General features: G+C 39.6%; 1 protein-coding gene across 1 annotated transcript in view; it reads left to right on the plus strand.

The window, feature by feature from the left end:
* The window catches only part of RPTOR (regulatory associated protein of MTOR, complex 1), a 160,815-nt gene that overhangs the window by 60,421 nt on the left and 82,425 nt on the right, over positions 1-17,969 (plus strand). Inside the window, exons 7-8 of the mRNA XM_010578552.1 lie at positions 5,712-5,771; positions 17,382-17,482. Coding sequence (XP_010576854.1) covers positions 5,712-5,771; positions 17,382-17,482 — 161 coding nt within the window. The remainder of the gene's footprint in view (positions 1-5,711; positions 5,772-17,381; positions 17,483-17,969) is intronic.

Genomic DNA, 17,969 nt, shown 5'->3' on the forward strand with positions numbered 1-17,969 from the left:
AGACTAGCCTAGAGTTTCAGCCAAGGAATGGCAAACCTCTAAATAAGTTAGGCAGGTGTGTGCTCCTCTCATAGCTTTAAAAGCCTTTTCATCTTACTTTTTCTTTCTTCTGTTGTAAAAACAAAACATTATATTGTTTTCCTAAAATACCAGTCTGGTTGCTATACTAACCACTCATCAAAACTCACAAGTGAGCACTTGCAGGTGTGCAACAGGATCAAGCTGGTTGATTAGCCAGAGACATTTGATCTCGTCTAATCCCGGGAGAATGATGTGCTTCTCTTCTGGGACAGGTGAACAGAAAGAGGAGGTTAACTTCCAATATAGCTGTTACTGTGACAGCTCTTGGTGAAGTGACCGCCTTGACATGGAGCTCTGCTAGCTTGCTTTTCCTGATGCTGACGTGCTGCTGGTAGGCTAGCTCTGAACTCTGCCTGCTATGTAAAAATTCTCAAGCTGCCTGCATAAATCCTTGTCTTTTGAAAGCTGAAGAAAGTTACTATGCGGCAAAATTCCTTTAGGGGAACTTTGAGAAATACTATGTTTTATAACCAAGAAAATGTGGTCGCAGGGAACTACTTTTATCATATGGCTGCTAATCAGATCACTGCTATTCAAATGTGAAGAAGTTTAGATTTCTGCTGTTTTTATCTATGGAGAAAGACTTTGAAATTTAACTGAATGTTCTACCTGATTAGCTCAAGGCTAGCAGCAGGTGACAATGAATGCAATTTGGTAAATACAAATGATGTGTTTTTTTAAAATTACTTATTGAATGGAGTCCACAACCAATAAATAAAAAGTGGCACGGGATTCAGCAAACGGAGGTTTAAGTTCGGCTTCAGGGAGAACGTTTCACCAAAACACCATGTTAATGTGGAGAGGAGAGAGGAACAATTGCTTTTCAGGGTGGATACGCTGAGGCTTGCAGTTATTCTGAATAACTCATTATTGTGCATGTGTGTTAAATCAATACCATGCAGACACAGTGACACCACTTAATTCGTGCTGTTTTCACTAATTCATTAAATCTTTGTGAGAATCCCTAGCATGGGCTTTGATGCCACTGAAGATTAACTGGTTTATAGCAAACTGAAGCTTTTTTAAGTGAAGTGAAAACTATCAGCATTGGGACTTCAGGGTTCTCTTTCCCTTGCAATTACTGGAACCATACTTTACAGTTTGTGCCATATTTAAATTGAAAATACTGAGTGTCTGTAAGAGGTTTTTTTGGGTTTTGGTGGTGTTTGTTTGTGGTGTGGTGTTTTTTAGTTTTTTTTTTTTTGTGGGTTTTTTTTTTTTTTTAGGAAGTCCCTTCCAAACATTTATACTGCTTTATACAACAGTGTTTAATGCACAGTTTATATAAACTGAGAAAGGTTTTGGGTTTTTTTTTTTGATATTATGATCTGTTCAGGAATTTTCTGTTACTTCATCTCCATGGGAACGTGGCTAAGGGGGTGATCAGGGCAGGTTCTCAGGCAGAGGTACACCTGGCATAAGCATGAGATTGAGAGTTGTGTCTCGTTTGTGTTTGATAGGACATGTTGTGTTTGTAAAAAATGCAGCTCAGGGTAAGGATTTAAAACTATTAACCTCAGCTGTTCTTGGGATGGATGGTGGCAGATGCCGTGCAAACTCCTGGACAAGTAAAGCATTTCCTACAAAATCTACTCCAATGATTACGTGTGTTGCTTACTGCACACAAAAGAATTTATTCTCTATTCTCTGATGAAAATTGTTCTCCTTTCATATTTCCTATTGATTGGCATTATTATGGTTATGTTTTTATCCATGCAAGTCCTGTAAATAATAAGTGCTTGCTTGCAGAGCATTGTTATTCACTGCTGTTAAACATAATACATGCAAAGGCAGACTCTCCTGCATTCCAGCTGTTTGATGCAAACCGTATGTTGGTGTCTTAAAGCAGGCAGTTAACCTAAACTAAAGATGTAAACCTTTGTCATTGAAACTTCTCTTTTACTTCGGTCTAGCCCTTTTACTAAAGCTGATCCAGAACCCTTCAGAATTGCTTTTGAAATAAAGCATTTTTGCAATTCTGGACTGACAGGCTAATGAGGTTTCATATACTGAATTTATGGGCAAATAAAAGTTTGATGAATAAATTTCTATACATCCTATTTTGTGCTCTGTATTTTAAGTAAACAACTGATGGACAAAATCACTTATCAAATGGGGTTGCAGCTGCACCCACTTCAGTCTGATTTCAGGGGAAGAAAAATTGATGCCGGTAGGAGAAACACAGGTAAATTGTGCCCTTCTGAATGTGGTGCATGAAACTCCTAATGACAGTCTGACAATTCCAGGAATCCAGTGTATGAATTCAATTCTGGCTAACTTGATACTGATTATCTTCCTGTGTAGTGACTCTTGGGAGCTGACATATTCCAAATATATGTTGTATATGTGTATTCCAAATATATGTAACTATATATAGCTATATGTGAGGCAAGCTTAGAGATAAGCTGTATGGATTGTTAATCTTGAGTGATGTGCACTAATCGGGAAGTAGACACAGCTATTGCAGAAAGAGGCAGAAATTAGTGTGTGTTTGGTGCACTGTTTTACGCAGATCTGTCTCTCATGCTGTCTAAAGCAAAAAGCAACTATATTGAAAGTTGTGATCAGTAGTGCATCACATGCTTAAATTATCATTAGTCCCTTAAGACATAAGCTGCAATTCAGGATTTTACACATCAGGGAGAAGGCTGTGCTTGTCTAAATTGTCTTAAGGACCCTAAGGCTTTGAACCATGAAGTCCCACTCAGAGCAATAGGGCTCCTGAAAAGTGCTGGAAACCCCTCAAATCAAAAAGAAACAAAAAGTTTGGGAACTGCTCAGACTCAGGAATTTTGGATATGCAGCTTGTACGCTAGAACGCTAATACAGCAAGCTTCTAAGTGCATGGAAAAAAGAACCTGACCTGTGACAGCTGATTTTCTGTTGGGTCAATTAAAACAAATGCTTCAAGTGTTTATTTTCTGAGGTATTTATTTTGCATTTCTGCTTGAGATTTTGGGAGTTAACTAAGCCAATCCTCTGTCCCAAATTTATTTAGAGAAACTAAATTGAGTTTCAAAATGTTCCTGTGATGTCTGAGCAGAACCTGATTGCGCATTGTTATGTGTATTTCTGGTTTTCTTCTTTATTGCCTCGCATTTATTGGTATGTTTACGTGCAGATCTAACATATTTTGCCTGATGTTTGTGATGATGACACCAACCATCACTTGAGACCTCACATTTAGAGCCTTGGAGTGATGAAAGGGGGTTGCAGATACAGGATGAGGAACATTTTGTTTACGAGTACATTTTCTTGGCAATCAGTGGTTGTTAAAGAGAAAATGCAGATAGTCTGCTACTGGTTAAATGGTGTTTTAATGAATTAATCTCTTTCAAAATACTCAGGGCAATGGTGGGGGCTTCTACTGTAACAGGCCCAGTATATGCAAAAGCAGTAAGCGCTTGCTGCTTTACTCCCATTCTGGTGAATATCAAACAGATCCATGGTCAGGGCAGAAAGGATGATTTTTCACTAGTCAAATGTAATCTGGTTTTATTTTGTCATCTTTGAGCAGCCACGAGCTCAAATGAAATAACTGAAATCTGAGCTTATTTACATGTTGCCCACGGTGCAATACTAGCAGGTCCCTAAGGACGTGTGAAATGACAGCTGCAGAACACATTTAGATGTGAAAATATCTGTTTATAGTTGACCCTCAAAGGTGTGCCTATCCTGCTCTTGTAGAAGTTATAGGAAACGCTTGGCATGCAGGCATTTCTCCTGTTGTGTGTCCTGAATGTCTGCATGTGCGGGGCAAGCTTTCTGCTTCTAATCCAACAAGTTGGAATCAAAAGCCTTGTGCTTAGGAAAAATCCTTGCAAAAAGGAGGCTAATGTATTTGTTCGCCCTCTGGCAAATGTGCTCTTGCCGCCTGGCCCAGAGGAGACTGGCTGTGCTGAGCAGAGTTAGGATGCTCATCCTTTTTTTTTTTTTTTTTTTTTTAGTGTTGTGTCTTGCAACATTGTGCAGCGCTGCCTTGTTAATCTGTGAGCCTGTAAAATATTGCTAAGTGAGCGAGGTTAGGTCAAATCATGGCTTGGATGAGAGGCTTCTGAAGTAAATACAAAATACTGCGTGACATGGTGATAGGTGGAACTCTTCATTCCTTATAGGGAGCAAATGTGTAACGGTACAAAGTTGTGCTGGCTCTGTTATGGTCCTCTTTCAGATATGTCGTAATGTAGAGGCACTGAGCGGAGGAGTTAGTCTTTTGTCATCCTTAGTCTGTAGGGAGACTCCAGCCTGATTCCAATGACCTAATTCTACCGTGCTGAATTCTGCCTGCAGGTTTTGTTTGAGAGGGGTATTTACCTGCGTGATTCTGTAAAGCAGTGTTGTAAGATTTTTATATTTTAGCAGATTGTGTAGGGATCCTGCTGTAGTGTTCACAGATAGCTTTATGCCTTTTTTTTTATTTTATGATGGATGGCGCACACATCAGAAAAGCAGCCTGGAGACCACTTAGCTTTTCAGAGCCCGTCCCTGTTCTTGGCAGTAATGGATGTCCTGCAGGCAGGGGATGCCACAAGAAAACTGGAGGATCCTCAAGATTTCAAAACTGGGCTCTGCACATCTTGTCTTTTAAAGAAGTAATTGTTTTCTGCTTTTCCTGGGAAGAGCCTTTTGGATGTGGATATGGCTCTGGTGAAAGGAGGGGCTCCTGCTGCAGCAACTCCAGCTACCGCTGGATGCGGGAGGTGGGTTTCCCGGGCAGCTGAGCCCTCCCGGTCCCACGCTGCCTGCAGAGATTTCTGTTGCTGTGTGGGGTGAAGTGTAGGGGTTAAATACCAACTTACATTACACCAATGGGTAAATTCTTCATGAAGTACTGGGAAAATGGTCTGGGAGGGTAGTGATATCACTGAGGAAGTAATTTCTTAAGTTGAATTTGCTGTTTTTTCTTCCCACATCTATTGTTTCCCACTTCTGCCCTCAGGGCCGCAAAGCTCATCCCCCAGAGCTTTGGAGGAGGGAGACAAGTGCTTGGAAACTGGGCTGGCAGTCATCTTGTCTTCCCACACCCGATTGGGTTTAGTGACTCTTGGGATTTTCTAGGCACAGCGAGTGGTAGTGCTAACAGGACTCTGCGTTTTCCAGGGCCGGTGTTCCTGAAGTGGTGGTATTTGTAATGCTGAGGAAATGGAGTCAGCATTTTTTTTAATTAAATAACAGAGGTGTTTGAACTTGATGAATCCCTCTCGTTCCCTCTCTTTCTCACTTTCCTGCCTGCAGTGCCAGATCTCTTCGGGGAAACCCAGCCAACGCTAATCATTATTCCAGAAGCATAAACCTCCTCGGCTCTCGTGTCGTCTTGCTCCTCCCGAGAGACTGTGCTGGATGACTGTGAGCCCTTTTCCCCACCACTATGTGTTGGAAAACTTGTCACCATGACAGTTACAATACCCCAGTTTTGACACCTGACGATGGAAATCGCCGCATAATCATGAGTGTGACGAATATTGAGGGCCTTGTTTGATTCTTATTATGCTGCGGCAAAGTTTTCTACCCAAACACCATTTTAAAAGCAGAAGCACTGTAATAAAGAAACCTCCTTCCATATTCTTTCCATAGAACCTTGTCATTAAATATTCAATTAGTATGTTTTATTTTTATTCTCTTCTCCGCAGGTTCTGTATGCAGAAGAGTGTCAGACTGGTGCCAGGAGTCACACTGGATTTAATAGAGAAGTAAGCCAAATTTTATGATTCCCCCCTGTTGCTCTTAATTTCCTCATTATTTCTAGCATTTCTCTTGTTTGTCTGCGAGGAAATTTCTTTGGAAAGCTTCTTGCAGAGTCTGCACCTACAGTATTTGTCATTTCTTGCCTTACCATGTGTTGCTGAAATAAGCAGTGGCCATAAAAGTGAGCAGTCGCTCGGGGAGCAGCACTGCAGCCGGGAGTTATGGCTGCACTGGGGCTTTGCTAAGCTCGGTGAGTTGAGAGTCCTGTAGCTCTCGCTGCTTGTGCTGTCATCGTGGGCTAGCCAGAGAAATGGCAACTGCAGACGCAGATTGTGGCTGTGTTCCTGGACCTCCAGCACTGAAAAGCTGCATGCGTGTGGGTTTCGACCATGGGAGCGCTGACAGAGGAGGCGTGCTCACAGCTCTGCGAGCTGTACACCCCACGTCACCAAAACCAGCTAATGAACGGAAAAACACTCAACCGAAAATACTGTTTGTCATTTCATCACTATGCTGTCCTACTATTCTTTGTTTGATAGTGGTGTTATGTTTCAGACTTAACACCATTGAAACATGTTATAATCCTTTTATCCAAGCAATATTTGAGCATAATTACTGGTTGTCAGGCAGCTGAGGCAAACTGATTAATCTAGACAACTAGTCTTCAAATTCTACTTCAGTTTATACAAAAAAGGTGGACTTTGAAATAATAATCATTGTCCACTGTAGTGTTTGCTGGGTTTTAAGTTTTTTGTTTTTTTTTTTTTTTTTAAGGGAAACATATTCTTAAAGACAGGGTCTTTCGATGCTTGCAGCCACTAGATGCAGGAGTTCTGTGCTCCCTGCAGATTGTTTTTGAATGCTCTATTCTTGGAACATTGATACACGTGCATAAACTGTCTGGGAGTGATTAATTAAAGATCATTCATTCAATTTCTGAGAAATTTTGACTCTAGAAATACTGTTGTTGAGATTAATTAGAACTCTTCTGACACGTGGATGTCCAGAGTCCAGTGATCATCTTTTGTCTAAGATGAAAACTGCAGAATTGAAGGGCATCCTGAAAAGGGTTAGGAGAACAGGAATCTGGATAATAAACGTGAATTCTTAATGGAAATATGTTATCATACTTCCTTGTTTTTTAACAAGCTTCTGCATGGTGTAGCGAAATGCAGCAATCATTCATTGCTCATGCTGCCAATAGCAAATTATCTGTTATAGCAGAAGCAATGAGGATAAGATTGCATCAGCTAAAATTTCTTGGTTCAGTTTTTGCTTTAGTAAATCATTCCATGCTAACTTGCATGTTTTACATTCAGATGAGGTTAGAAATGCTTCTCAATGCTACTAGCTCTTCCACAATATGCATTTTAGAATAGTCAGCTCATCAGTAGTATTTAGGTATTTAATCATGCTAATTTTTAATGTGAAAATTTGATTATCCTATCTCATCTCAGTTGGGGAAGCTAAGCAATGATTCTTGTAAAGCTGTATTTCAGAGGCACTAATCTTACCAAAACAAAAATAATTTTTCAGTTTACAACTAAGATAATGGAGACAGGACCCCATCTATCAAAGGAAGTGTTAGAGCGGTTTGCAGAGATGCATCAGTCTAGGAAAAGGTCCACCACTGGAAATTGTTTTCTCTGAAAGCCATTGTGGTAGGTTTTGTTTTTCTTTTGGTTTTAAGGAGATGAGAAGCAGGAAGGAAATCTACCCGGGGTTAACCTTGCTTTGCCTATGTCCTCGAAGGTGTGCTAACAGGGTTTTTTGGTGTGAGAAGGTTAGATGGTCCTGAAGTTAAAAGCTATTTAGTGGTAGAAGGGCGCGTAGTTCCCTGACTGTTGTTTAAATGGGCAGAGTGAGAGATTGTTCTTTGGTCATCTCTGGCTGTTGGACAGCAAAGGTAAGCAATTCTTCTTGAACTGATGGGCTCATCATCAGCGTGGACTGAGATCACCTCAGGCCACTGGATAAATGTGTTCCAGAACAATGACTATATTATGTTAATTGCAATTAACAGATTGCTACAAGAGTGTGTCTAATCAAAGAACATATGGCAAGGGTCAACGAAGGTCTTGAGCCAGGTAGCTCAAGAATCTGCTTCACTGAATGCTCGGATGTGCTGCTGAGGGTTAAATACTCTTTAAATAATGGTTTACTGGCAAAAAAAAAAAAAAATTACTCATTATTCTTGATTCTTGTTGGTTAATACCACAGCACTCATGCATTCTTTAAAGGCTGTCTTCATGGAAAGCATGCCAGAAGTAGGTTCCTGTGGATATCAAATATTTAAACCTCATCATCTTAATCTGCTACATATATTAATTATAGAAAGCACATGTTTTTTATTACAGTCTCGAGATACACCTAGAATACTTCCTGGATTGCCTGTGTGTATATTGTAATTTATAATTTAGCTGTCTTTAAAACGGGGGAAAGAGTTTATATTGCAATTAAGCTGCAGACTTTGAGACTAAATTAGGCTGCACCTTCTTTGAAGGGCTCAGATTTCTAATTATCTGGGCTAAACCAGTGTCCCGATGAATAAATGTGTGGTGTATCCTGATGTGCACTTATATTACAGATCTTCTAAGATTAAGCCAAAATAATCCCTAGTTTAGAAATAAAGATCTTTGCTGGAGCCAGACAGTAAAACGTAAACAAAAATGGAAGGAAAATCAGGTTGGCGAAGCTCTAGGAATTTAGAAACCTCTGACTGCCACTTCATAAGACTCTTCAGCGGCAGCATCAGTGTCAGATATTCCTACTGCCTTGGTTGGTCTTTTCTGCTTGATCACAAGCCATCCTGTCATCTGTGCTGGCACCACTTGTTGTGTGGCTGCTGAGTGAAATGAACTGGGTCTTTGTTCTGCTTTTTAAAAATTTTGGAAAAAAATCCTAAGGAATGGTTTAACTTCGTGTAGGGTGGGAATACAAAGCTGGATGCCAAGAATCAGGGATGTACAAGAATGCTTTGATCTATACTGCTGCATTAAGCTCTCTCTTCTGAAATCACATTCTCAGGGGAGAAAGAATGGTGTATTGCCTTCCTGGGATTTTTTTCCTGGGTCCATTTTGCAGAAGGAGGGAATTCTCTAAACAAAAATCCTGGTGACCCGAGAGCTGTTCATGCTTCTGGTGGGGCCACTTAGAACCCAGGCTTTTCAAATGACCACGTGAATATGGTACCGCAGTTTACTTTCACAACTGGAAAGGAGGAGCCTAGTCGCTTGCTGTCAGGGTTTTGTGACAGAGGACCTTTTCTGAATGTCAGCTCTGCGTCACGTAGGTAGGAGCAGTGTGGGAGAAATTCGTCTTGCTGCAGTGTGTGCTGTTGCTGTTCTGAGAGGAGAGCCCATCTCTAGGCTGTCATTCACCAGCACAAAATCCATTTATAAAAATCACTAGAAATAACAAATTTGAGACTAAAATAAATTTTTGTTTCCACTTTCAGTATTGTCGAATGTCACAGACTGGAAATTATTAATGTTTTAATGTCTATTGATTATTGATGAGTAATGGTTCAGTAGGAGCTAATTTAAAGATGAACTAGGAAAAATAAAATCCCAAGATATCACAAGACAAAAGTAATGTAATTGGAGAAAATATAGAAATTATGTTGTAATATAACAAATATCTTTGGTGCATGCTCTTAGAACTTAGCTAATCAGTTGCCTTCAGGATGGTAAATTGGAGGGCAGGCGAAGGAGGGCAGCTGGTTAGTATCATAATTATTTTTTTTTCCCAGGTGGTCCCAGTAGCAAATATCAGCTACTCCAGTCCCTTTTAGTAAATTTTCCTCTGCCAGGCTGGCGTACTGCATCTTGTGGCTGGAGAGGTCTAGGATAACATTGCCTGGGACCAGACCGGAGTGACCAAGAGCAGCAGGTTGGGCTGATTGTGTTGGGTAAATGGGGGAATGCAGAGAGAGCTGGTCCCGGCTGCCCGGTCACTGCTTGGGGTTAAATGAGTATTGCTTTAGCGCTTTCCCCTCAAAGTTTAACATGAACAGCGGCTTTTTGCTAACTTACTGAAGTTGAGCACATCAGTCTCGGAAAAGAGTTTGTTGTGTGGAAAGTCACTGGGAAATGATGGGTTGTTTGAAAAAGTCAGAAGGACAAAAATTGTCAAAGTATGGTAACAATCTTACTGACTGTACTTGTGTTTAAATAAACAAAATTGTTGTTGCTGTGTAAGCAAATGAGGCCAAGTGCTAAACTGAAATTGTATTTCCAAGATACTATATTGCCTTCTAAAATACACTGCCTACCCAGTGCGAGGAAATACTGCCAGAGCTGCTGGTGTTTAGGCTTGGCACAAATTGGCAAGATTCGTAACTAGATGGAGAAAGGCATTTGATTAAAAGAAAAAAGTTCTGTTATTTTCAGCAGGACCAGACAGGGACAAACGCTGTTGCCTCTTGGGCAAGTGACTAAAAGGCAATTGAAGGCAGAATGATAGTTCTGATGTTGACAGGACCGTGGTCTCTCTGTAGCAGGTCTGTGTCATCACAGCTGCCAAAAGTTAAGATGTCTTTGCAGATATTTAATTAACCATGTGCTAGGCCAAATTCTGAAATACTGCAGCTTGTGGGTTTTTTTTATATTCATTATTTTATTTATAGTGGGAAAACTATAATTCTTGGTGTGCCTTTAGACCTAGGTTAGGCAGCTTTCAGCCCCTTTATTTTCTTCTAGAAAATTTAGCAGAAGGCGTTAGAGCATATTTCAGAATATAATTGTTTTAGTGAGTATTATTAGCCACAGTATAACAGGGATGCTGTGCCACACTACCTGTTGGTAGTATATCACTCATTAGTACTTGAGTTGAGGAAAACCTTTGCTTTTGAAGATGTTATTCTGAAAAGTTTCGTTTCTGTAATAAATCTGGTTTTATTGAAATGGAGTATTTAATTTTACTGCCATTGTTACAGGGTATCAGTCTCTAGTGTATGCAAAGCCTATTGTAAATACAAAGTGAAGATCATACTCGAAAGGATGGTTTTCATGGCAACACTTCTTTCATATCTTTATACAGAAAGATGACAGGATTGAACACTAGTGTACAAAGCTTTACAGTGCTCTCGAACAAATAATTTAAGAACCTCAAACGTTTTGTCTTTCTCATGTAGTTTGCCAAGGTTTCAGGAGCCCAGTCATGGCACGTCTGTATCATTCATGTTGTCTTGTGATGAGGACATGTTGTCTTTGGGCACGTTAACTATGTCGATCCTGTCTAAGCAGCTCTTGCCAGTTCAAGAGATTTCCACAGCATATATCCTGCCTGAATTACTGTTACACCATTTGCTGTGGTATACGCTCTCCCTTTTTTTCCTGGAAGAGTGAAAAGTGAAATATGCTTATGTTATTTTCTTTCCCCAAACTAAAATTATTGCGAATGTTTGCAGGTATACATCAGTACCAAAGCATCTTCTTTTCTGAAGTCTAAGTATGATATTGTGTTTCCCAGTGTTATATATATTATATTCCAAAAGTAGAGATAATGATGGAGCCCATCCGAAGGGAAAACCTGGCATCCTTTGAAGTAAATGCTTCCCCTGTAATTAAAGTGATTCATGGGATTTTGCTAAATTTCTGACAAGGACATTGATGGTTACACCTAGCACGAGCTCTTTAGTGACCCTGACATTTTGTAGTCCTCACTTTTCACAATAGACTGCCGTGATTTAGGCCTCTGTAAAGGCGTCTGTCAGGAGGTTGATGGAAGAAGCAATTGAGAGTCCAGAGATGTTAAATTGCAGCGAGCAGCTGAGACAGCCTGCCCTTTTTTCCTTTTCTTCCCCTTCCTCAAAAATAGTTTTTACAGATGAGGTCTGCTTTGTCCTTACTGTCAAAGGCTCTTGCTGATTGTCAAAGCATAATGTGAAAGACATCGGGAGAAGTGATACCAAGATGATAGCAATATTCCTTGTGGGGAAAAATAATGTCAGGAGCCTTGTGACGTTCTGGTTATGTAGATGCATGCCCAAATAGAAATTAAAAGGAGCTTTAGTTTATAGCCACAGGATGGATTTGAAAGTGCACACTGTACAAGGGAAATGTACTCACCCCAAAATATTTTATCTGCAAGGTGACATTAAGTAAATTTGTGTAGTGGAACTCTACAAAAATAACAAAAGTAAAGTGACCTCTACTTCTTTAAGAGAGGTATAGATGATGTTTAGAAAAAAAACCTGTAACTGGTTATTTCAAATAAATCTTTATAAGTGTGTGAAGCAACAAATAGGAGATTGCTGTATGTCTCTCTTGTGACTTTCTAGTATATGCTGTTGTTGGTTATTTTAATGTGGTGCTGTGCTGCAGCTCTCCTAACTGGGATGGGAGTTTAGTACCTTTGAGTTGTAGAGCACGGAGATGGAATTTGTCTGACATGTTTAATTGATGGTCAGCTGATTCACTGTCCCCATCATCAGAGTGTGTTTGAATGCAGTCTGAGAGTTAAGAATCGTTCTTCTCTTGCCTTTGGAAGCTTAAACTTTAATTCTCAAAGATGATTAAGATCTACTGTCATTGAGTACTACTGTGTTAAAAATCCCTTCCTTGGATCACTCAGCTTGTCATTTGAGTATTACAAACTGTCCTCCACTTTCTGGGATGAGGGTTTGAGTAGTCCCATCTAGGAACAGAAAATACGTTGTGTTTATTTTCATCTGCCGATTTATAGTGCTGACTGTTCCAACTTTAATTGATTCCTGTGTGCAGCACAGAGAACAGCCCTGCTGCCAATTTCCTTCTAATGGCTGCTTTCTAGTGCCAGTTCAAAATCTGAAAGCTCTGGTAGGGTTTTGTGCAGTTATGGAAATGTATTGCCTTTCATGCTTGTGCTATTCCCCACGTTCTCTCTGCCCTCACCATTAACACCTAATGCATAGGTTTTCAAAGCGCTGAACAGCATTAATCTTCACAATGCTGGAGCTAGGTACAAAATTAGTATCTTCCTGACTATATATGAGGGCAGAAAGAAAATGAACTCACCTGACGCCACATAAGATGTGAGAATGACATCCTATTAATTTCTGCGTCTTGACTGCAGTCCCCCATCGGTAGTTGTATGTTCTATGAATTCTTCAGCCACTCTTAGAAAGGACAGTCATATTGTGAAAAAAATACCAAATGCATTTTAAAATCCCAAATAAAACCTATACTATACTAATGAGTAGTTATTTTAAATCTTTAAACACAAAAATAAGAAGCATACCTCATTCCCCAAGAAAGTAGATATTCAAGTCACAAGGAGTTTCTAAGGTTGGGCTGCTAGCAGCAACTTTGGATTTCAGCCTGTCATTCCTGCTTAATACCATCAGTAAGATATGTATCAACTCACAATCTGTGTTTAATAAAAGAGAATTTAGTATGAACTTTGCGCAGAACTCTCCATCTGCTGTAAAGATTCAGACTCTTTACTGTGAAACACCCTATTTCTATTTCCACTGAAAACCAGCTTGAAAGTGGCCATCAAATGGTTTAAGCTCAGCATTTGGCTTGCTAGGGAATCTCAGCAAGGATCACTTTGGTTTCTAATTAATAACATTCTGACTTATGAAATGCTGCTATTTTGCTGCAGAGGGTGTTCTGCAATGCAAATATTTATGCGAAATCCTCACAAGAGCAGTTGTGTGGCCTTGTGTTCCCTCTGCTTGCTCTGGGGGATCAGTTAACAAACAGTTTCAGAGATGTATATTTTTCCTCTGATACCAAGACAGACAGGAATTTTTTATAAAATGTTAATTTCTAGCTGTTTTAGAAACTGTATTTATACAACTGAATATGCTTTGTCTGAACCTGCGTTGGAAATAATACTGCTATACATATCAGAAGAATAAGTTGCCACAGAGGAAGCACTTGCTTCATGTAGTTTGTCTTGATACTTTTAATATTTGAAAACTTGTTACAGAAGGGAAGCTAGGGTGCGTTAGGATTAAATCCGTAGGATGTCTTACTGGGTTGGGGTGCATGTTTCTGAAACTTCCCCATCCTACGTCTGATACTTTCTCAAGGGGAAAAAAGCTGTGCTTGAGAGTGCCACGTTGTGTTTGTGTATTTGAGTGTCTGAGTATTAATAAGACAGCTAGGACTGAGTCTGTTGGTCTTGGTTGGGTTTTGAGGGTTTTTTTCTTCTTTTTTCCTTGTTTTTGTGAGAAGCAAATAAGCATTAGAAAGCATATTTAGGAAAGCTGATCAGTGTGGAGGCAGAAGCTGAGAGATATTGAAGAACAGTTTACAGCCACTTTTCTTTCTTTAAGTAGCGTTGTGCATATGTTGATTTTGAGTCACAGTAGACTGTCTGTCATTTGATCTCTTAAATCACAGAAATCAGATTGTATGTTGGCCCTGTGGTTCCTTTGGAGCTCACATTGTATTACAGATGAACAAATACAATACGAGATCTTCATTCAGTTCCTGGACGAAATAAATTTGAGTGACTTTTTTCAGTCTACAAAAGCAGGATCCTGATCAGCCAAGATCTTGGACCCTGGAACAGCAAAATTCCTGGTGGAACACTGCTGTTCCATCTTCACCGAATGTGCTTTGGTCAGTCCATTGTCGCTGGTGTATTGATGCTTAGAATAATAAATGTTAAGCCCAGGGGAGACCGTTAGTTTGTCTCCTCTGACCTGCATAGCTCAGGCTACAGAATTTCACTAGGTTACTCCTCAGAAGAGTCAAATAACTCGTGCTCCTCTGAAGTGTGTATGCCTTGAACCTTTGAAAGATGAAGATTGAGTTGCTTCCCTTTCTTTTAATGGACAAGTGCTCTTCTTTCTTTCTCCACTTGTGTAAGGTATTTGTTGGCACCAAGATTTTTCTCTCTAGTAGGTGTTTATCCACAATGTTCAAGTTGTTCCTTGGTAGTGTAGATAGAATGACCTCCTTAAATTTCTCACTGTATGACATTAATTCACTATCTTTTGTTTTGTTTTCAAGCTTTTTCTGCATCTTCTATATTCTGTATGTCCTGTTTTTAAGCAGTTTAAATGAATGCCAAAATGTGAATACTAGGCAAAATGTTCTAGTATCATTCTCAGTGATAAAAGGCAAAAATCACCTCTTTGTCCACTGCTCACTCCCTTGTACAAGACAGGCTGCTGTGCTACTTGTGATAAGGATCTGTGCTTGGTTGCCTGTGTGTTACCATCCCTAAATACATAGGGTTTTCCTAGGTAAACTAGTGTTTCTTTGGAGTGGGCTGGTTTTTGTTTCGGTTTTGGGGTTTTTTTGTTTGTTTGTTTTGTTTGTTTGTTTGGGTTTTTTTTAACTACTTGATGAGTGTTAATGCAACATGGAAGTTTTAGAGCAAAGAGTTCCTTTTTATATATAGATGCCACTGTTAAAACCATAGTGAGCATACTGCTGTAAAGCTTCAGAATCCAAGATTTAAGGGACGTGTGTACTGATGCCAGTGATTTTTCAAAAAGAGGTTAACAACTCAGGTTTTTTCAGAATCTTCTATTAAATGCAAGTCATCTTATAGCCAAAATATATACACATAGTCATAGAAAGGCCTTCACTGTGACAAACCAAACTGTTACTTCAGACCCACACTACTTGTGTTTACTATAATAACCTTCTGGCTTTAAGGGAGTGCACTTAAAAGCATTTATTTATTAAATGCTCACGTAACATGCAGCTGGATTGTCCCAGCAGAATCACTAATTGGCCCTCTGCTTTTGCTTTCTTTGAGGAGGGGGACGTCTGTATGAATATTTCAGCTTTTTGCATGATTTGGGTTATTTTCTCCTGTCTAAAATATAATCTTAAAAAAACAAACAAACAACCCAACCCTTTGCTCACTTTCACTGCATATCCTACATATGAGCAGGGACAAGAGCAGATTGCTATTTGGAAAGCTGCCATCCCTGATATTGATTAGTGCAACTTTTTTCTACTTTAAAGTATTTAATAAAATTAGCAGCTGGACTCCTCAGCATTTTTGGTACCTTACTACACCACAAATAGACTCCTGGTATGTATTGCTGATGCAATTTTGGTATTCTTGGGGTTGAAACTATATTCCAGTTGCAGGCCAGGTAGATATGTGTATTGACCAGATGGAGGAAGACCACGAGACGCTGTGGGTCGCAGAACAGCTCGCAGCAGCAGTGACAGTGCCTGCTGTTTGCTTCCCTTGTGCCACGCTGCCAGTCCCCTGACTCTTTAGGGGAAAGGAATTCATTCTCTTTGGGGGGGGAGAACACAATAGAAAGAAAAGAATTTTGCTTTATTATTTTATACTTTTTAGGCATGTAGGTGCCATCATGGCACACGTGGGTAAGATTATGAAGTGACTACACACAGCGTGTGTAGACTACCACTACACTGAAACCTGGATTAAGTAAATACTTCTTTCTAGACAAGCGTCAAACCTTGCATATAGCCAGCGAGGGGTAAAACGTGGTGCCTCAGTTTGTGCTGTGACTTTGTGATAGGAGGGCTCCAGAGTGCAGCGTTCAGCAGCATTTTGGTTTGTTCATTAGAAGGTGCTTTTCAAAGTGATCTTTTTCACTCTAGTTTTAATAATGCCCAATTTATATAAATTCGAAAGACTATGTCTTTTGCTGTTGAGTTTCTGTGGGGCAGTATGTTAAATCTTGGATTAGGTTAAGGAACTGACATGCAAGTTACTGATTTCCATGGATGCCTGTGGAAACTTTGGAAAGTTCTTAATTGCAGAAAACATCTCCTGTTTGAAAGAAAAGCTGCTGATTATGCTCAATAACTTTTTTAGTAAGATACTGTATTTGCACCTGCATGCAGTAATGATGGCAGTGCAACAAATCTGTAGACAGCCAAGGACTAAATTAATGAATTCAAGTTTTCAAAGAACCTACTAGGTGAAAAACTATGTGTCTTTGTAAGAAATAGCAAACATGCCCCTTGGATACGAGCAGCCACACCATCTGTAGCAGGCACATGCATGTTCTGATCTTGACTTGAAAGATAGTCTAGCTGGAACGATAAGGTGAATCTTACTGGGTCGCGTTTCTTCGTGAACAGGCAGTACTTTGCAGCAATGGGGAGCTGTGACGTACGTGTGTCACTGTCAGACAATTTTTAACAAAAGGACTGTTTTCTAACTGTTCTGAGACTTCCGTCTGTTTAAAAAAATAGTAATTGTTTTTTTCCTGGAATATGATGACTCAAAAGTTCTTACACAGGGACGTTATGGATCGTGAGCATACAGTTTGTAATACAAATTGTATTTATTATTAAATATTTCAGCAAGAAGTAAATAATGGATAAAATGAAGCAGAGTGGCACTTTTGAAGAAAAAGGCATTTCCATTGCGTCTTGGAAATCAACATCATCTCTGTGATATCTTCCCAGATGTTTTCCTTTAGCTCAGTTATCTATAAACAATTCCTTGTTTATTATCCTTTATCTGGCAGTTAATCTCACAAGCAAATGCAAATGTAACAGACTTTGGATAAGGAAAGTTTGTCTAGCAACATTAATTCTTGGCTAAGAATTGAGGTTCTGGAAAAACTGCCTTTTGTGAGCCTTGATTGAGCCTTGGAGGTGTGCATGTGTATGTATCTCAAAAAATATGTTTTTTAATAGGAAACATACTTGGGTTTTTTTCCCCACTTGTAGGATTCCTGGAAGACTGAATGACAGGAGAACTCCCCTGGGAGAGCTGAATTGGATCTTCACCGCTATCACAGACACCATTGCATGGAATGTCTTGCCTAGAGGTAAGACTTGGGCTGGTGAATCAAATTCTCATCCCAAGTGAGCATTGCTTATTCAAAGTAGAAGGATGAAGAGTGAAATAAGGAGAAAATTAAAGCCTGATACTGAAAGAACAGATCAGACTGGATCTTAAGGGTAGTTAATTTTTTTTAATTTGCTCTTTTTACCAGAAGCATTTCAGCAACCTGATCATGAGAAACCAGAAAGGTTTTTTTTTTTTTCTACTGCTAACATGATTGCTTTAGCTTTAATAATTTTCTTTCTTGCTGTATTTGTAAAAAGCAATCTATTTTCTTCTGGCCTTTGTTAGTATCATAAATAAAGGGGTTTATCCTCTTTGCTGGTAAGGCAGTCTGCGTTTCCCATGAGTAACTTCATCCCATTTCTGTACCCATGTTCTGCTTTGAATTTGTACTTTTGGAGCGTGGGTGGCCAAATTTTTAAACAGTTTTCCAACTACGCTCTTTCTAATGCTCAGTTCAGCATAAA

The sequence above is a fragment of the Haliaeetus leucocephalus genome, unplaced genomic scaffold, assembly GCF_000737465.1.
Source record: "Haliaeetus leucocephalus isolate CR32 unplaced genomic scaffold, Haliaeetus_leucocephalus-4.0 Scaffold646, whole genome shotgun sequence".
In the NCBI taxonomy this organism is placed as follows: Eukaryota; Metazoa; Chordata; class Aves; order Accipitriformes; family Accipitridae; genus Haliaeetus; species Haliaeetus leucocephalus.